Raw genomic sequence first — 21,045 nt, forward strand, 5'->3', positions numbered from 1 at the left:
ACCTGGTATACACCTGATGATTAACTTCATAGGATCCCAACATATGTGACATGTATTGTGTTTTTGTTGCATATGCTGTGCCAAGCCCACAGTCCTCAGATGAGGGCCGTGCCTTCCATGCCTGTTGGGAGATTACAGAAGTGGTCCTGGGAGAATGAAATCAGCCACTTCCTAAGTGATCCAGCCCAAAGCCCATGCACAGTGTTTATGCTGGAGTTACTAGTGAAAACAGACACCTTGGAGTGCAGATCCCATGGCTTTTCACCTGCCTTGTGCTTTCTGTCACTCACCAACATCTGCCTTCAGCAGAGCAAAGCAGATGTGTTTTCTGTTTCCTTTGATGCGAACTCTGCAGGTCTCTGTGTAACACCAACATGGAATGCTGACACTCAGAGAAACCAGAAACTAGTGTCTTTATACCTAGACAAATACCTGGTTAGGTGTTGCTTTTGAGATCATTCTAAACCTGAATTTGGACAGAACAGTGCTAATTGAGTACTTTTTTTTATTTTCATCTTTGTTGGATGAACATTTTTAGTAAAAAGATTAGATTCCCAGGGCGGATGAGAGTCAGATATCTGGACTGGGAGAAGCAGTCCTAGTCCTGCAGACTGTATCTTGAAGCATTTGTGCTCCATGGAACATTTTCCAGTGTGCTGAGTCTGCTTTGTACTGCTCTGATGATGTTTACAACTTAACTTGAATTACACAAAAATTATTCCGAAAATAGTTGTGAAAAGGCTCATGAAAATTAGTTCTGAAGCCTGTAGGCTAAATCCCCTCTTTTGCTTTAGAATGAGTTGCTTCCTTTCACCAGTATTTCCAACCCCAAGAAGAATCCCACTGGGATACAAAGATGTGAGTTCTCTTTATTTAAAAATACGTGATGGTTGTCTAAATTTTGGAAGTTTTTGTTTGTCTGACTCTACTTAGGTTTTTTTCCCTGCAAGTGTTACTATCTATTATGTCCCTTTGTCCCATTTTTCTCTCCTCTTCCCTTTCTAATGATTTTTTCCCCCTGCAGTGAGGTTCCAGGTGTGCGTGAGGCTGTGAAGGAAAACTTTTCACAGTGTTCTGACTCTTCAGCTGTCTCCAGTGCCATTTCTCCAGCTGAGAGGCCTCTCACCTGCTCTAGAGCGAAGAACTTTTCTAGCAACTCCTCTTCTGTGCCTGACTCATCTGTCTCTCATCATAATTCTGTCCTTTCATCACCATCTTCACCTGCAACAGCATTGCTGAGCTCTCCCCAAAATTCCTCAGCATCCATTACTCCAAAGGCATCTCCAACAGTGGAGAAATTACCTTACGTACCACATACTCCTTTTCACCTCTTCTCATATGACTTTGAAGAGTCTCCAGCATCTGTGAAAGAGAAGGAAGCAGAAATGATGAGGGAAAACAGGTAGATTTTATATAGCTGACATTAATTTTTAGATAAATTAATAACACCTTTCAAGAATTTTACAGTGGTAATAATGTTACTCTATGTGTTGTATTATTTCCAGAACATACTGTACTAGTTTTAGGCCTGTAAGGCTGTATTTTGATTTGATGTTTCCCCCTTGCCTTTGTTGACCTCATTTGATCTTACTCTTCTTCCATGTCTGTAGTTAATAAATATCCTGGCCTCATTTATAGAGCAGTGGATAAATAACCCATGATTTGGGAGATCACAGAAAGGAGCGCTGTTTTGCTCTCATTTACAACAATGTAATTTGCAGATGTGATTTCATGAAAATTAATGGAGCTCTTCTGCTATAAGGCCAAGAGAGGTCAGATCAGCGCTTGAAATTCAGGGGTGAAGTCCTGGCTTCAAGGCTGAACTGCCAAATCCTAAATTTGTTGTTTGATTACAGTGCGTGTCTGCCTCATGTACAATTTCAGCTCATGCCTGTAATAAGAGATCTATAAAGATAACATAGCACTCAGAATAGACAGTTTTATCTCCACAACATCTGTTGAGTTCACTTGTTCCTCATGCATTTTGCTTAGTTTTTAACTTTAATTTCTCCCACCCACTTAAAAAAAAATATTGTTTTGTGTCTGTCTGTTTCCAGCTAAAAGAGATTGACTGTAAGTAGCACTAAAAACAGTGATAGAGAATCACCTTGAAAAGAGGTTGATTTTTTTTCTGTCTCTCACAGCTGTCAGTGTTCTTTGAATTAGGTGCTGAAAATGTACATTTATATTGTATGCATGTTTATTTCTTCCTCTCTCCAGGAGTCCTTCTGAATTTCTGCATGTAACCAAATGTTTTGATTCCTTTGATCCTCTTAATTTTCAGTCTCTCTCCTAATAGGTGGGTGTGTTTTGTCCCTTTTTCATTTTGCTGAAAAGCCTGTAAATCCAAGCAGTTGTTGACAAGTGACTTAGTTCACATATTTGTCCTTTACCTGCAACTTGAACACTGGAATTCCTGTAAATTTACATTTTCCTTGATAGGTGCATTTTTCCCTTAGACCTCTCACACTCATTTATTGGTCTCCCATTGCTGCTGCTGTTACACTTTAGAGAGTAGATTCCTAAATACCTTCTGTTCCTGCAACATTTAGTATTTCCGCAGTGATTTTTTTTTCCTCTGACCATCTTTTCTGCTTCTAGTTACTACACAGGTTTGAGAGTGTGGTGTGGGGGTGGGGATTCTTCTGGGTTTATTTGGAGGAGGAGGAGGGCAAAGCTTGCACAATTTAGTCAGTAATGTGCCCATAAAAGAGGCAAATGTCTTGAGGGTGAATGCTCCTGGATAAGACTATTGCATCTACACTGGTACATGAGACAAGAAGGGAAAATGGAAGCAATAGCCAGTACCAGAGGAAGGTTAGAAAGATAAACTTTGTGTACAGGCTACAGACTTACCCTGGTGTTCTGGTCTTGCCTTGCTCCTATTCCAGCATCTCAGTGTTCCTCTAAATTAGATACGTAGGGATGTTGTGTCCAGACTAGTCCCTCTGAATTTGATTTTATTTTTTAATAGTTGTAGGTCTGAGTACATAGGAGGTGCATTCCCTCCATTTTCATGATGGTTATCTTTGGACTAATTGAAATTCCTTGGTCTGAAAAAGGGTTCTGTGCTATGTCAGCTTTTTCATGGGGCAGAGGAGAAGGAAAGCACGTGTAATGGTTGATAAGAAGGTCTCCTTGCAGTTGATCAAAATGGAAATGGAGGTTTCTGTGTCAGGAACATACCAGATGAGCTCTGAGTTCTTATCAGGACAATGGAGTTTTCTCATTGCTCACTCAGTACAGGCGCAGTCAGAACATTTTCTGGGCTGAGGCTGTTGGAGAGAAGACCCAAGCTAGTGCTGGGTCTGTGCTACCAGGGAAGCTCCACACTGTCCCGTTACACAGCCTCCAGCGGGCTACTGTCTACAGTTTCTAGTTACTTTTCTTCTAGAGCAAGAAGGCATGCACAGCAATTATTTCCTGCAAAATTCCTTTTGTAGCTCAGAAACATGCATGTTAGAATTTTCTTCCAAAATTATTCCCCTGTTGCTGGACAGTCAGTATGGTGTCTCAAAAATAGATGAGGGAAGAGGGGTGTTTTCTAAAGCATAAACCTGGAATTGTTGTCCAAGGGGACATGTTCTCTAAAGCACGATCCCTTCCATTGTAAAAGCACCCAGCTGAAATCTATTCTGATTTTAGCATGGGCCTTGGCAGGCAGCAAGGCTGTTGAACCCTAGGGAGTGAAGCTTGAAACTTTGACTGACATTTTGCATGACTAGATGAGTGTGCTAAATGGAGCTGAAGGAAACCAACCAGCCTTTTCAAATAAAATTGCTGAGTGAAATTACTGAGTGCCGATGTGTGCAAGGGAAGAAGCAGCGGAGAAAAGATACGGTGAAGGAGGATATATTCTATCTTAAGAATTACAATAAGGAAAACGATATTGCTCTGTTTCCTGAAATGAATTTTGTCGTTTGGATGAGTTGGCCTCGCAGAGTACTGATTTTCAGAGCGCCATATGCTTTCCATGTGGGAAAATGGCATTGTCTGTGAACAATATTAGAGAAATATTAACATTTTCCCAAATCAGGAATCTTTTCTTGACATGCTGTTTAAGTACTATGGTTAAAAGGTACAGTAAAGCCACACAACTGCCTTTTCTATTCAGCACAGGAGCCAGGATGAAAACATTGATAGAAGGGACTCTGGGGATGTGGCCGTTCCAGGAGTCCTGGAAACAATTTCTCTTTGATCAGCAAGCTCACATTGAAGCGAAGCAAGTTTATGGGGTTTTTAATGGAGAGAAGGGCTGATAGAAATTTCTAAAGCCGTGCTTCCGGAGACATGTCTTTTTAACCATGGTGATGATTTTTTACAGACATTGTAAGAAATGGCACATAAGCTATTACTTATGTTGGGGGAGGGGAAAGAAAATACTGCCAGCTTTAATTGAAAAGAATGTGGTTGCTTTCCATTTAAAATGCAAGCATTTGCAAGTCATGGATGTCCATGTTCAGATCATGTCTCAGGAGCGCTGCCACTTTCCTTAATTTTACTAGGTACGAATATTGCTGTCTTGGGCTGCTTTGATCCCTTTCCTAATGGCTGGATATCAGCTCCCAAAACAGCTAATAATTTTGAGTAACTGATGAGTAATTCAAGTATTCCTGTTCTGAGTTGTCATTTGAGAGGACCATTCAAATCTCTTATAATTTTCCTTACCCATAGCTCACTGTTTTCATCATGTATGTTCATGCCATGGCTGATCTTAAGAGTAGATGCTTGGTTGCATATTTGGAAATAGAGCAACATTTTCAGAAGGTGAACGTTTGAGAAGTTCTGGGGCATGGGATCACTACCACCCCGTAAACAAGAGGATTTACTGTTGCATGCCTGTTTGCTGACGAATTCTTCCTGTCTCTCCCTTTCTCCTACTTTTCTTCCCATTTCTTCAGATACAATAGCTATGGCAGCAGCTCTTACTCTTCTCCACGACCTTACGCTGGTGTGAGTGCCCCTACAACACCCACTACTCGTTATGGGACAACTCTGTCACCGCCTCAGGAGACCAAATCTGACAGGTTTGTAAATTAATCAGTGTTTTGACAACAGTTCCTTTGCAGACAGGATGAAGGAGATAAATGTAAGCTGTTCTGAATGAGTACTGGAAATAGCTTCTAGCCAGATATTTTCTAATGTTGGGGAAAAAATGGACAAAAATCTAAGTGTGTCCATTTCCCACTCATTCTCAAGCCTTTCTGTCTGACTTGGTGTTAAAGGCTGGGTGTATTTCCATCCCACTTCTGTTTCTTCCACTTAAATGGATAAAGCAGAGTTGCTTTGCACATATGCTGTTCTAAGTATTAAAAGGTGAATTAAAACACATTGTTTTTCTCTCCGTTTTTAAAAATAAATTCAGATAGATCTATTTTCACATCTATCATCTTAAATCAACTGCAAAATCTTGGAAACATGCTTAGCTCAGAATTTCCTAGGCCATAATCTTGTGCTTTCTTGAAAATACATGATATATCTCATTGTATTTCATCAAAAGCAAAACATTTTTTGCTATAGCTAAAACAAGCTCTTAAACCTACCAGTTATCAGCTTGCTTTAAAAAAAATTAAAAGGGAATAAAAACCCAAACGAGCAAAAAAAAAAAAAAATATTTTGAACAATCAAAATACTCTTGAATTATGTGTAGTACTAGGGGAAGAAAAAAGATAGGAAAATGTTATGGATACATGAAAGAAGTTCTTGGCAAGAGATTTTTCACCACTAGAAATTAAATATCTGTTACAACCTGAGAGTACTGAGAGCTTTAAAGGATGTCATGCTGACTTTAAGAAGGAAAGATAAAAGTTTATAATTAATTTAATTCAATAATTTAATATCATAACTTAATTAAATAATACTCAATTAGGCCAGATGGGGTTTGGATTGTTTGTTTCCAAACTGGCCTCTAATTCATAAAAATTGCATCTCCCACCCTGTTTTCTGAACTTAGGGTTTTTTACAGGATCCTTTTTCTGTATTCCAGTTAATTTTTGTTAATGACTCTTTGGCATATTTCTATATATGTATGAGTTTTTGTTTGTATATGTATGTATGTTTGAACCTTCCTCATGCCTCGCATCCTTTCCAGGCTGCTACTCAGAATGGTTCAAGTTAGGTTCTTCCAGCATACATGTATTTCTAGCCATGAGGTATTGATTTAACCCATTTTTTCAAGTGAGTAATTACATTAAGTTTCTCTTTGGAGAAAGGCATTGTTTTTCATTTGCTCATCTTCCTGGAGTACCTTGCCTTGGTTTGTCTTTCCTGATCTCAATTAGATTACTGCCGAGTACAACCATAATAATAAACTCTACACCAGCATTTTCACCCCCTTTTACCTCAGCAAAATAGATGCAGGACAAGCAAGAGTTAACAGTATCCTGCTGCTTGGGAAGTTTAAGATTTCCAAGCCCCTGCTCTTGTGAGCTTCTGATTGCTACTTCAGCAAAGAAACCCCAAAGTGGTCAAACGCTGAGATGGCTAAAGATGGTTGGGCTTGTCCTGCAAGAGGCTGATGGCGCTGGCCCTGCTCCAGCAAAGAAAGCCAGCTTTCATTTCAGCGTGTGCGTAAGTGCCTTGCTGGTTTGGAGCCAAAATGCCTTGGCCCCACAGGATGAAGCTGTAAAATTTGCAGATTCATGGAGAGTCAGGCCAGAGGGGAGCTCTGCAATCATCTGTTGTGACCTATAATGGGTCTCACAGAAGCTAAATGAAAGACCCCTTACTCTCACGTGTTTTCAAGTGGCAGCGCATGATTTCTCCTGAAAACATTCCAATATTTATCATCACTGCTAGGAAAATATTTTATATTTTGAGGCCAGTTTTTCTAGCAGCATCTTCCAGCCATCACACCTCATCTTTCTTTTTTCTGTGAAACTGTAAAGTGCTCTACCTTCACCTGTCAGATCTCTCTTACGTGTTCTAAGTGACTGAACACCGTGCTCAGAGTCACATCTCTGTCTTTCCTTCAGGTTATGTGTGCTGCTTTACACCTCACATGATAAAAATCTCTGTACTCCTGTTTAAATTTGCAGTTTTCTGTTCATGGTAGTTCATGAACTCACCAGGGCTTCTGCATTTTTACATTTGAGGGATGTTACAGCCTGATGCTTCTTGTATATGAGAAGTGTGAAAAATGTGTATACACCACAGCTGCATGTTGTCTGCAGAATAGATGCAGTTATATCTTGAGAGATAATTAACAGGTTCAGATGCCATTTTGCATTGTCCTGTTCTTTTTGAGAGTGCTGCCACTGCAGATGTATAGTTCTGCAAGCTCTAAAGAACTAACTGCTTTGAAGAAGAGCAGAAGCCTTCTTTTCTTTCATTGTCCTGAAAGAGATGCATTGCAGAAATGCCCATGTAGAGATTGACGGATGGAATTTGCTTATTGGAGAGCAGGCTGTGTAGTGCATGACGCAATGCTTGGCACTAATTAGTAAATGGAACATACTGTGGAAGTTTTCACAGTCTTCTATGAATGGTGTTTGCCTTAGATTATGTAAACATTATTTCCTACCTCCTGATGGTAAAAATTTACACGGATTCAAACACCTAAAAAAAGTTAAAGGATGGGGGGGGTGGAGAGGAAGACACTTGATAAGAAGCAGATGCATATCTATGGTTAGCTCCAAGGTGTGTTTTCTGGTTTCAGCTTATGCTGCAGACATGCAAAGCCTTCACAGAAGATTCCTGTCTTTTATCATGCAGGGAAGAGCTTCAGATGCAGTTCCTGGTACCATTTATCTGACCTTGGAGAATGAGGAGGAAGGAAGAAGCAGCACTTAGAGCAGTGCCCAGCACAATGATTCATGCTCCATTCAGTTGCCCTGACAGGCCTTTCAAACCGTTGGCTGCATATTGCATATGTAAACAAGAGCTACAACTTAGGTGGAAAGAAGCAGTGTGGTTGACATTTTGACATTCATACTTTTTAAACCCTCTTTGCCTGAGATCAGTAGGGAATCATAAGAGCAGTATAAGTCAGTGCAAAAGTAGCTGGATTTTGTTCTTTGAAATACACATCTTCTATATATTTCTGATTGTACAGCAGAAGAAAAGGCTTACTTTACTGTTTCTAAATACAGCTGCAGCCTTTTGGCAAGTTCTTGCAATGCTGTTGTTCTCTCTCATTTCCCTCGGTCCCCTGTGGAGAGCCATGCTTCTGAAGTACATATTGCAGCCACGGGAATCCTGCTGAAGAAGGGCAAATTGCAGGGGACTTTCTGTTCAGCCCTTCGCTGGGAGAGAAGGGGTGTGTCAGTCCTCTTTTATCTCTCTGCTTGTGAAAGTTGCTCCTCATCCATAGGAAGTATAACCAAGTCTGCCTATTTTCTAATGCCAGAGAGTCCATTGCTCCATAAATACACTGCTCCCACTCTTCACAACTTCACCTATTAACACTTTCTATCCAGTTAATAAAAAAACCAAAATCACTCTCATAACCTCATAAATTTTAGTAACAAAGGGGAAAAGCAGTGCATGACTGAAACACATCAGGGAGAAAAGCATTTTTCTGTCCCTCTGAGCTGGCCCCTTGCCTGGGGGCAGAAGGTGTTGTATTTCCATGCCTTGTGCTCACACCTAGGATAGTTCTGTCTAACCAGACTGCCTTGTCAGACTATTAATCTAAGACAGTCACTCAAATTGAAACTGCAGCCTGGAGTCTGCTGCTGGGCATCAGACTTGTTACTGGCAAAGCTTCACACCCCTTCATAGTGTCCTTTTGGTGGTGAAGTGTTTGCATTGTTGATCATGGCTATCCTTAGAGGAGATCGTGAAGGAGTGTAACTTTAGGCAAGAGCTCCTAAATTCAGCACCAGCTTTAATTCACTCCACTACCAGAAAAATATCCTGCTGGTGTGTTTGCAGGGTGGGTTTCTCCTGATGCATTTGCCAGGAGATGGTTCCCCCTGGGCCTGACAGTCAAACAGTAGTACAGTTAGCCTAGCTCAGAAATCCTTCTCGGGGCACTGCTTGCCAAAGGAGCAAGAGTTCATGGTCTCGCCTCTATCTGTTAAATCAAATGCCAGAAAGTTCAGCTTGCAAACCTCCACTTCTTGAGGCTCTTGGCCTGTCACTGTGAACTTAGTCTCCACCTCTGGCTGGTCCCTCAGAAGTTCTTCCAACTCTCCAAGCGTGGTAAAGGCCTGCTATGGTGTCGCAGATTATTCCTATTTGAAGCATCTCCAGCTTTTCCAGAGCATTAGAAAATAGGCTTAAGAAATATGAAATATATTTCACATTCTTTAATATGTTTTCCATCTTACTTAGTTTGTGATCTACAGCAATACGTTACCTTGGGCTCCCATGATGCAGGGCCTTGACTGTTGAGTGTTCATTTCCATGTTCTTCTATATCTTTCAAAGGAAGTGTACCTTCACACATTTGTTTCTAAAATAGTCACAGGCAGTGAGATTATCATGCCTAGATGAATAGATGTTTTTTTCTCCTTTGACAGTTAAACACCATGCCTGAAGCATAAGCATAAAGTGCAGCAAAAATCTGCAAATACTCTTCGTTTGAGTTTCATTCCCTTTCCAGGTGCCTGAAATGGTTATTTGCTGGAAATCTGGTACTTTCTTTCAAATTTCTGTTTCTTTAAAGCAAAACAAAACAAAACAAACAAAAAAAAAACCTGCTTGAGAATGCTGAACAGCTTTTCCAGTTAGATTTTCTACTAGAATTAAAGGTCTCAGTAATTGACAACACCAGGGAGATGCTGCTGGAGGAAACTTCTTGGCAGGTTCGTTTTGTTTTGTTTTGTTTTGTTTTGTTTTGTTTGCCATTTATCACTAATTTGTGCTCTGCAGTTCCCTTACTCCAGTTATTAAGCACTAAGGTAAAACAGAAACCTATGAAACAGAACCTGCTATACAGCCTAAAAAGCTGCTGCTCTCCCAAGAACAGCTCCTCTTTCCTTGGCTTTCTATTCTTTCTGTGTGTACTTCTGGGCTCTCAGACTAGAGATCATCACGATTTTTTCCTTGTGGTAAATGCCAAGCACATCTCTCACTCTGACTAACATAATGAGGAAGGGATAGCTTGGTAGATGATAATAGTGGCCCAGGGCAAAAGCCTCAACTTTATTGCTGAGATTTTAAGAGGAAAAATGACCTTAGGAATTACTTGATGATTTACAGTTTGGGAAGCAGTGGTGGCTTGCTCTGGCCTAGCTGCCTGTTGAACTACTCTGTAAGCAATATTCTTGATTGCAGCTTTGTGGACTTCATCTTAAGGCATATGTTTAAACAGAAGCATGAACTGGTTATGGTTTCAGACTGCAGTGTTGCAGGCTGAACACGCCATGTGCAGTGCTGATCCTTGGGGCACACCCACCTTAGCCTGGATCTACATGTGGGCTCTGCAAGTCACTTCCAGGCAAGTTGTAACTCACGTGAGGATGAGAAGTTGCAGGTTGGAGGAAGACAGCAGCACAGTGTAACACCCTCTCAGGTCAGCTGGAAGAGGAGAATGTATGTTGAAAGTCCTTGTGCATTGCCCAGGCTCTGTGCAGCTCCGTCCTGCTGTAGCTTTAATTTGGGTAGTCCCCCATGCCACTTAAAAGGCTAACATTAATCAGTTCTTCTCTTGGCCATTCTCAAGTTTCTTTCTTAAAGGAAGCATTAGTCAGTAGTTTTATCTCTCATTTTTCTGTTTATTTTTGAGAGAAGTTTTCTAAAGATTCCTTAAGTAATGTTTAGTCTGTTTGCAAAGCCTTGTATCAACATGCTTTTGAATTTGCCGTGTCATGCAGGGAGACATAACACACGGGGAGTTTCTTTAACTGTGAAAAGCAATATGGCTCTTGGCAGCTTTGTCTCCCCTTTTGTCTCTTTCTAAGCTGGAAAGAGGATTTATTTTGTTAAAGCCAAGAGACATTGGCTTTAACATAAGGCCTGAGTAGGAGCTGCCGACTGTTGTACCCTCCCTGTAGCATTCCCATGACTGCTGGAACAGGAGCACTTTGCGATATTAAATAATTACTGCTTCCTTATTAAAGTTATTAATGACTTTGACCCATGTTGTACTAAAGACAATCCTGAATATTAACCTTATGACCTAAAGGGATTTCCTCTCATAAGTCATCTGTTAATTTTTTTTAGCTCCTAAAAATAGACATTGGAATTTTGTGTTCTTCCTATAGATAACCATTTCTATTTAGCAAATTTTAAAGTCAACTAAACAGAGGGAAAGGCAGTCACAAAAGAGTATTTCAGAGCTTATGTGAATGAAGAACATTTGAAGTTCAGAATTTCAGTTTTGCTGCAACAAAGCGCTTAGAGTAAGACAGAAATATTTTCTTCAGTTTGCAACAAGATTAGAGTAATTCAGGGCACATATTCCTCTTCACAGTATATAGTCCGTGATGGAGTATTTTCAGAAAACTTCAAGAACTTACAAAAAAGTGTGAGAGATCTTGTGTCTGCCTGAGTTTGTGTTTATAATAATGATTACTAATTCTTTGCTTTGTTAAATGCTGCAGGTCAGGCTAGCTGAATTTTTATTCAGGAGAGCTTTGGCCTTCAGTCAACATTTTAGCTTCATATCCTATGCTCTGTGTATATTTTTTGCCTTCTTTCCCCCTCCCCCCCCCCCATTCTTTCCTTTTCCCATCTCTTCTTCCAGTAAGATAAGTAACTAATGACCTCTTTGGCCCCGTGTCCTGATGCTGTGGTGAGGAGCTCTATTCACAAATCCGTAGACCTAGATGCTTTCTTGTTGTGTGTTTTCTTTCTGGAATGAGAATGTAATAACATAGCTTGTTTAGCTTTTATTGGTTTTAACAGCAGGCATAAGAAAGCTTTTCTTAACATTTTTTTATATTAACAGTCCATTCTTAATAGCCTTGCATTCTCTACAAGACTAAAAGCAGTAAGAGTAAGCATCCTTCTGGATTGTATTTGTGGAACTGCACAAATGGTTGATATTACCAGCTGGTAACATATGACACCAGTGCTAAAATGCTGGCATGTATTAGTTATAACCCCATTTTGCGAGTGATCACTCTGTTATGCTTTCATTGAGTATTCACATTCTCTTTTCTGTTAAAACCTCTTATCACCTTTGATTCAATGCCAGAAGTTTTTTAGCCTTTTCATGCTTATCCATTTTTAAAATGCAGCCTTCAGCAATAAGACCTAAAAATTCCTGAGGTCTGAAGGCACTGTCACCCTTCAAACAGCATCAAAGCAACAAAGTTATCCAAAAGCTCAGCCCAAGCCTTCCCACCAGCTGGTTTGGCCAGCCATGCTGCCATTTGCAATTCAAGTATGTGTTCACTGAAAGGGAACATTTACTTTAAGTGTTATTGCCAGGGAAATATAGAAACAAAAATCAGATTTTGTAGACAAACTGTACATAGACAAATCCCTTTTCAAATTGTTTAGAATTTTTGAGGAATACCTCTTAATGCTTGCTTTTCCTCTGGCTGCTTTACAGGTTTGTATACCCGGAAAGTAACCTGCTTACCCCAGGTTTAGTTCATGCACATGTAGAAAATTACCAACAGAAAATTGCCAGTACTAAATACTAAAATCTGCACATTTTCAGTTGCAGTTCACATTAAAAAGAGTATTGGTGCACCCAAACACCAGTTGAGCTAAAGTGTTTGATAGCAGCAGTGAAGCTGTGAGTTTATGAGGCTTCATAAGGCAGCTGGTGTTGGCATTTGGTGTGAGGTGTGGTCCCCACCAAGGGCAGATGTGTGTGGTTGAGCGGGCCAGCCTCCACGGGGTGTAACCACTAAGCGAGCACTAACTCAGCCATAGCAGTGCTGGTTCTCTGCCTGCTGTTTTCTAAATGTGACTGAAGACCCAAACCTTGGCTATTTGTGCTTTAAGAAGTCAGTGTCACACAAGGAGTCAGCTGATCGTGTTCCTGTCTGTTTAATTATGACCTCTATGTACAGAACCTTCTGGCAGCTTGGACTGTTAGATTTGACCATTTCATGCAACAAACTGTTGAAGGCAATGTGGCTGTGTTTGGGACAAAGGAATTGAATCGGGGGTGTGTATGTGTGCAGCTTGTAGTTCAGCTGAAGTATGCACTCATAACCAGTGAGAAACACAGAAGTGCCAAGTTTTGACTAATTGTTGTTGATTTGATTAGTTTTGAAGAGATGGCAAGCTAACATTTTTAGTTCTTTGAACACTGGCTTTTCGTCTGGACATATGGCTGTGGATCTTCTATTTAGATTGTGAGGCTGCTGTTCATACATCTGCAAATTTTAGGCCAGTGAGCAATGCTAGCCAAACTATGCTAGATCAAACCTCCAAACAAGGTGTTTTATGTGGAGGTATTTTACTACCAGGGTTAGCTTAGAATCCTGTCTGCAGGACTAAGCTGTACATCTCCACGTGATTTCCTTGTAATCCCTTGCATTAAAATGTACATTTATTGTAGGGCCTCAAAAAGCTCAGTCAGAGCTGAAGGTTTCCAACCTGCTAGATGATGTGCAGAGCTACAATCACTCTTTTGGTCTCTCAGCATCACCCCATCCTTCCCCTTAATTTTCCTTCAGTCTTTTTTAAGCCATACCTTCCTTTGACTCTAAATGGAGTTTGCAGACTTCATGGCAGCTGGGCAGGATGGGACATCAAGCTGAATACACAAAACAGATAAAAACACAGACTTGATAGGTACCGTCTTTTGCCATCTCTCCCAGTTAATTTCCATATATCTTCACATGGAGGCACTGTTCATTTTTCCCCTTCCAAGAGTAATTTCTGATGTTACATCCAACCATATAGCCATGGTTTTTCATGCTACCACAGGGATGGAGCTCTAGCTTTTGAATTTTAGTACAGTGGTGCTACTGTTTCTGCTAAGAGCTTTCTCTTGCAACAGGCACTAAGAGGTCAAAAGTTAAAATAAATTTAAAATATGCTTGAGGGAAAATTCACCACACGTACTTGACTGTCAGGGTTTGAGGATTTTTTTCCCCCTTTCCTTAGTGCTGAAGCATAATAGAGATTTTTATGGTTTTGAGTGTGATCCAGCATTGATACTGTAGCTTTGGAGGAGTGCCAGCAGGGATGCTTACAGAATATCAAGTTTTATACCATCTTATGTAATGTTTATGTGGGTGGGATATGACATATTGAAATTCAATTTATCAAAATTATTGACATTATATTCATGCTGCCCTGCTGCCAGTGGGGCTGAAATGGCTATGTTTTGTGGTGTTCCTTCTTGTACAGACATAGACACTCGGGAAGATAGGTTTGCATTAATATTTTTGTCTTCTTCTGCACCTATTTTCACTAGTGAACTGGTGCCATTATGCTAAATGCCTACACCGTGCAGCCATAGGCAAGTAAATAAATAAGGGAAAGGGTCTGAGTTCTTAAAAATAAGGGAAATTTATTCAGGTTTGCATTACTGGTTAAGGAACCTTCCTCTAGGCAGGCAGGGTTTCGTCTCTTTTCACAAAAGGCAGTATCTATTTCTCTCATTAATCCTTTCATTGCAAAACTCATGTTACAACAATGCACAGAAACCGCTCGACATGAGTTATGTCTTTCTGATTTTATCAGTCTAATTTAATTAGCGTGCATCTGTATAAAGCTACCCTGTACAATATGGATTTTTCCTGTCTAAGAGACAGAAAGAAAGACATGTTTACTCTGAGGTCACTCTGTTGCCATGTGAGAGGTTGGTGGTACCAATACCACCATGTTGGGGGAAGGTTATGTAAGAGGACCGCTCTCCTGGACAAAATACTCCTTACAGCAAAGCCAATAAAAAAATCTACGTCAGCAATAAACTATAAGTGAATATAAATGTAGCTTTATGTATTTGAAAAGTCTTTACTGTAGAGGCCGTAATTTCTCATAGTTTTCAAGAATGGTTTAAGGAGCCTGTCCCTGTGTGTTTTACTGATATGTTCTAGTATGTGATTCATCTTGTTCTTATAGCGCATGCAGCAGGGAAATCATGGTAACCTAACTTATTAATGTATAAAAGAAAAATATGCCCAATACTTAAGAGAGCATCTGAATTCTGTAGGGCACTTCTGACATCTTTCTTTATTTTTGTGTTTCTGTATAGAGGATTCTCAGGTGTTTGTGACACATCTGTTTTTAACATCATTGCGTAACAGTTTTTTTCTTTAAAATTTCAAAAATCCTTTACAGGCTTCAGCTTTTCCATTAACAGGATTATAAAGTTAAAAAAAATATTTAGATAATATTGCAGCTGAAATAGACTGAAGAATTTTTACACATACTTTATTTGTGCTTCAGAAATCTGGCAATTTAAGAAGCCTACCCTGATTGTTTTTCTTCAGCTCATCACAGAATCTATAATCAATTTAGCAGGAAGACACTTCGCCAATGCTTTGAAAGATCCATACATAAATATTGCCGTGTCATTCTGCTGGTTGGGATTATGTTACTTGCTGAATGATTGCTACTCATTTTTTGCCAGTATAATCAATAAAACTGACACTGAGAAATCTGATCTTCCTTTTCTGCAGGCCAGCTTTGGGTGGTCTCCTTACATCATCTTTTCGGCAGCACCAGGAGTCTTTGGCAGCAGAAAGAGAAAGACGGCGTCAGGAGAGAGAAGAAAGGTTGCAAAGGATAGAACGCGAAGAAAGAAACAAATTCAAGTAGGACCCAAATTTGCTCTCGGTCTCTTGCTTTAATGAGTGATAGATTGGTCAATCATTGATACATTCAGCTGCAAAATAATTGAATTGATGAATAGTTTGTCTCTTTAAATACTTTTCTTGATCTAAGTATCTTAAAAACTGATAGATTAAACACATCACGAATTTTGGCATTTAAAAAAAAGCAATTTCTTTTAAAGACAGTCACTTATAGTGCCTGGGTATGTACAGAGGCTCGGTTTTATTAGCTAATATACTCACCAAATTATAATCAGTGAGGCACAGGGATTGAAGGTGAAACAGTGGGACAAAGGTATCAAGAAGGGAGGGAAGGGACAGCACTGAAACATCATTTTGCTTTTAAGTTGTGCAAAGTAAAAATGTCTTGCTGTATGGTAGTGGTTTTTAACTACTTTTTCCTGCTGTTCTGAACACGTGTCTCTTGCTCCTGGAATCAACTGACAGAAAGTAATGACCAAAATTACTGTTCAAACCTTGGTCAGACAAACATCATAGCTGAATGTAGGACTTTGCATTTTCACATCTGAGAAAATGTTGTATGATGTGGGATCCCAGGGTGTGCTGCCTGAGGGTAGTAAGAGCCAAGCCCCCTCATCCCCTTCAATCCATGCCTAGAAATCCCAGCAGAGACATTAACAAAGACAGCAGTGGGCCAAGGATAGAAATGGAATCTATGCCTGAAATTGTTTGCCTACAGTCTGAAGAGTGTACACTAAGAAATCAATTGGTTTCCTCATAAACAAGAGTGAGAAGTAAGCATATATTTAGCAGTTAGAACACATAATGTAATAACTTAAAGAATGGTAACATAAATGTTTTGTAGCCTTAGAATTGGTAGTTATGGAAAAGATGGCACAGGGTTTCATGTTAGCTTGTTTATTAGTATGCAGGATTGTTTTCACTGTAATCATCCCTTTAGTAAGAAGTGGAAACAGGCTGTGATTCTGTGAATTTGGAAAGAGGAGTAACTTACGAGTGGTCGATTGATATTCTCCTGGCTCCAGAAGATAGCTAGTTTAGAAGGAAATGAGAGGCAGAGGGAAGGTGGAAGAGCACCATAATAGGATCTTTGGCAGCCAACAGCTGCCCAAGTTCTCCTGAAACAGAAACAATAAGGTCGCAGTCTTCCAGCCTCTTCCAAAAACTCTCCCTCTAAGTAGTATCATCCAGCTGCAGCAGGCTGCCATGGACAGCCAACATGATCTTTCAGAAAGGAAACTCCCAGACCAAAAAAGCCAACAGGGCATTTGGCAGATTGACCTGTTTGAATAACAGATCTCCCCATTTCAGTAGAGGTTGGCTACAGTAGTTGTTCTGTCACTAAAAGAGGTTTTTTAAAATCAGAAAAAAAAAATCAAAATACACGTTTTCATCCCTTTATTTCAGAGTCAGAAACTGATTAACTAAACGCCATGATTGTGTTATATATTTAAGATTATTTTTCAATGCCCAGTGTTTTCATCTTTTGGATTTGAGTTTTGTGATCACCCAAAAGTTATAACTTTTGTTTGAGCAGAGGGTCTCCAAAGCCACCAGACTTCACAGACAGACAACATCCCACAGTTGATTAAACAGTCTGGCAGGAGGAGGCCAAAAGTCACAGCAAGCAGTCATGGACAGTTTCATAAGAGTTCCTGGGATTTCATTATCATATCATCAGTCTGGCTAGAAACCCAGTCTCTGAAGATGTAGTTTTGATTAAAAATAGCACTTGCAATTCAGTCTTTAAACTCGTGAGCTGTACTGGATTTACCATCATGACTCATTTGTTATCTCATTCTTTCCAACTCTGCCTCAAGAACATTGCACTAGGTTCTGGCACCATTATTGACAAATTGAGGATAATTTAAAGGAGACCGTCACTAGTTGTGAAAGAGCTGGAGGATAGGAGAGCTGGAAGATTAGGAGAGGAGCTACAAAGCTCCACAGGCTATTGCTAACTAAAGGAATGCTTTACAGAATGAACATTTTTCTCAGTAGAAGGACTGTTGTATCCATTGCATAGCTAGAACAATATGTCCTAAAATAAAGTGGTTATTCTTCAGATGTAGGGAAGAGTGAAAGTTGTCAGAGGGGACAGAGTAATGTTAAAATTTGCCTGCTGAAGATTTCCTAGAATACTTTTAAAATATTGTAAAAGTCTAACCAGTTCAGAATTTAAAGCTTGTGGAGATGGCCTGAAACAGTAATGTGTGTTCCCTGTTAAAGGACTTTTGAAGAGCACTTGCAAGCAGAGGTTTGATAGATATTGTTATAATAGATGATAATTAATTCATTTAATGACACAATATAAAGAGAAAAAATAGGGGTTATTAACAAAAGGAGTAGTTCTGAAAATCTTTCTGGTGCTCACAGGTTACTCTGAAGGAATCTAGCAGATAAAGATCTCATCAGTTTTGTCTACCAGGTTCAACTAAATATTAAAAATACATCATAAGGAACCATCTTGCTGTGATACTGAGACAGGCTGGGCATTCACTAGGTTCTGCTGTGCTCGGAGTTAAATTTGCATCCATGTTTGTGGATGTGGCAGGCCTGTCCAAAATCATAGTACTCAAGCATCCAGCAAACTTGACTTGGCAAAAGTTAAATGTACAGCTTACTTGAGGAGCTGTGGGAGTGGCACCTGAGATGAAAGGAGTTTTCTGTCTAAAACTTGGGGTGAAAAATAAGGAAGTAAAAGCTTGTTAATGATGCTGCACACACCCTCTTGGAATGCAGAATTGTCCTTCTCAGTAAAGCTAGTCTGCTGTCCTGTTTCCAGCTGTGGCAACCAAAACTCACTAAGGAAAGGTTCCTTGGAAAGAAGGCCAATAGGTTTGCTCACTGCCTCAGTCTGTCCTGCCTGGGGCTGCAGTCACTGTCTTGGGGCATTCTGAGATGGAGGAAATGAGGGATGGTTTAACATCCACTCGTGTGCCTGCTCTCTATGGATAAGTGCAGTTCACTGAAACTTGTTTCAGATACCAGGTTTCATAGCATGTTTCAGGTTTTTCAGTTTTTGCAGGCTTTTATTTGGTGGTGTATGCATGGATAAGTGTACATTTGTAAGCAACTTTTGCAAAAACAAACAATTTTTGTCAACAGCAGCTTTCATTGTCTCTGATCAGTTTGTTTATACCACTCTTGGTTTCTCCTACTGTTCTTACACTTCTACTGCTTACCTTTTCCTTCTGGTTTCTGCTTCAATTTACTGTAATTCTCTTTTTAGCCGTGATTACTTAGACAAAAGAGAAGAACTAAGACAAGCAAGAGAAGAGAGGTTTGTATATTATGCATCCATCCTTCCTGCTGGTTGTTTGCACTTCATATATTCTTTACTGTGGAGCTGCCGTGTGTTCACATTTTTAACTCTGCTTACACAAAACACTTTTATTCCAAAAGACTTCTATAAGAAAGAAGTTGTTAAAGAGCAGAATGAAGTCCAGCTGTAAGCACAGCAATAAATGAAGAGCAGTGAGAATACTTAAGAATGATTGATGATCTTTTATCTATTTGTGTGGGAAATAAGCCCATTTGCCTCAGAAATTTACCCAAATTTAGTAGAGTTATAAATTGAATAAGCCTGTGTTTTTCACCCACTGGGTCCCAAGTTTTCTGTAGAAAAGGCAACTGAGGATAAAGGAAATTAGGGTCACAAGCATTGCAAAACTGCAGTGACAGGCTGATGGAAATGGTTCTGACCCACTCTCAGCATATTTTTATCTTTCAGAGCCAAGTTTTCTTTGCCGATCTCTCCAAACATCAGCAAGTAAATTACAAAGCTTAGCAGTGTTTATCATTGGGGCATTGTTTTATTTTTACTTAAATAGCATATTTAAAGTGACTGAGGGTTTGGGGGGTTTCTTTTCCTTTTTTTTTTTTTTTAATTCAATGAAATAGTTTAGAAACTCTGGGCTAGGCTGGGAGGTATGTGCTTATGAAAGCATATTTTTCAAGGAATACTCAACTAAAGACTTTTGCCTTTCTGTAGCTTCATCTCTACCTCCTCTAGTAATTGCATCCTGGAGGAAGCATTTGTTTTTACCTGGAAAATATGCAAGTTACTGTACAAATAGATGAAAAATCATCCAGAGTGCTTCAGTTCTGCTTTTATGGTCCTCTAGAGATTACTCTCTGGAGATACTTTTGGATTGTCAAGAATTAGAATTACATTATCATAATAAGAGAGCAGCCATCTCAGAAATCATTGTGTTGCTGTGTTTTTACTTGGGGTTTTTTTTTGGTTGCTTTTGTGGGGTTTTTTTACAAAATCATCATACAGGAGACAGTTTGTTTCTGCAGACTGAAGTTTTATCTATTGTGGCTGAAGTAGCTAATATTAAAAAATTATTTTAACATCTCTAGGAGTAAGAAAAGGTGGATGGGCTTTCCATTGTGCTTCCAGTCAAAACAATTACAAATAGTTTAAAGCATTTTCTAAAATGAAATGCATCTGAGCACATAAGCATCCTATACTGATCTGAGCTGAGTAAAACCTTTTTCAGGGAGCATGCTCATCTGCAAGTTTTGAAACAAATTAGAAATGAGTTCTTCAGAACTTTCAAGTTGTAAGGGAAAATGCCAACTGCAGTATTTTTGGAGAAACATTCACCATCACTGCTGTGCAATCTGAGACTATTTCACTGTTCTTAGGAATGTTTTTTTATCCTTAGGGCTCTTTTGAGCTGAGATGTTAAACTATCAGTTCCTACTCATAAAGAGGAAAGACATGTTTGCTTTGACAGCACATAAATACTGGAGAAAACTTCTGCAAATGAAGTCTTGCACCAGTAGTCCATTACATTGGAATTCTGTAACTACTTTTTTAACAAACACCTTTGCACAAATGAAGTTTTATTTCCTATAGGATGTTGCATGTTAACTTGTTTTAGGAGAATGCATAGACTGTAAGAAAATCCTATACTCAAGATCCCTAAAATCCTAGCTAAAACCAGATTTGTATGTTTCCTCCATGTCAGTTCTTGCTGTTCTATGGTTTGAGGCCTTTTCCCTTTGCTTGATTGGGTGTTTTCCAGTGGTAATTAAAGAATAAACCCAGGAAAGGGGAGCTCCCAAGCCCTCTCTGGTGTGAGCTACAGCTCAAATGGTCTCCACCCCATGACTTTGTTGATACGTTAACATTTTAAGTTGCCGTCAGGGCTTTGCTCAGATACCTAGAGAACTCATCATGGTACTTTCATCTACTTGAAGATGATAAGTCCAGTGTTATGTTCATGAGAAATACCAAATGGATAGCCTCAGACTTTTGGCTCATTGTCTGTAGAGAAGACTCAACCTAGGTGTGATAGTGTCTGCAGGTTTCCATGATTTAAAAGCATATACAGTGTCAATCCTGTAGTGGAGGTATGGTAACTCATCCTTTCAACTCCTTCAGATTTTGGTCTTCACGAGACCTTGCTTATCTA

At 39.6% G+C, this 21,045-nt stretch overlaps 1 protein-coding gene across 14 annotated transcripts in view; it reads left to right on the top strand.

Moving 5' to 3' along the window:
• The window catches only part of FHOD3 (formin homology 2 domain containing 3), a 377,929-nt gene that overhangs the window by 280,980 nt on the left and 75,904 nt on the right, over positions 1-21,045 (top strand). For 8 of the 14 annotated variants that reach the window (XM_048312850.1, XM_048312857.1, XM_048312923.1 and 5 more), the window contains 4 exons: positions 1,025-1,402; positions 4,902-5,027; positions 15,482-15,616; positions 18,849-18,899. In XM_048312850.1, the coding sequence (XP_048168807.1) occupies positions 1,025-1,402; positions 4,902-5,027; positions 15,482-15,616; positions 18,849-18,899 (690 nt within the window). The remainder of the gene's footprint in view (positions 1-1,024; positions 1,403-4,901; positions 5,028-15,481; positions 15,617-18,848; positions 18,900-21,045) is intronic. The other 6 variants (XM_048312864.1, XM_048312907.1, XM_048312954.1 and 3 more) reach the window with 3 other exon arrangements.

The sequence above is a fragment of the Corvus hawaiiensis genome, chromosome 1 (genome assembly GCF_020740725.1).
Source record: "Corvus hawaiiensis isolate bCorHaw1 chromosome 1, bCorHaw1.pri.cur, whole genome shotgun sequence".
Taxonomy (NCBI): domain Eukaryota; kingdom Metazoa; phylum Chordata; class Aves; order Passeriformes; family Corvidae; genus Corvus; species Corvus hawaiiensis.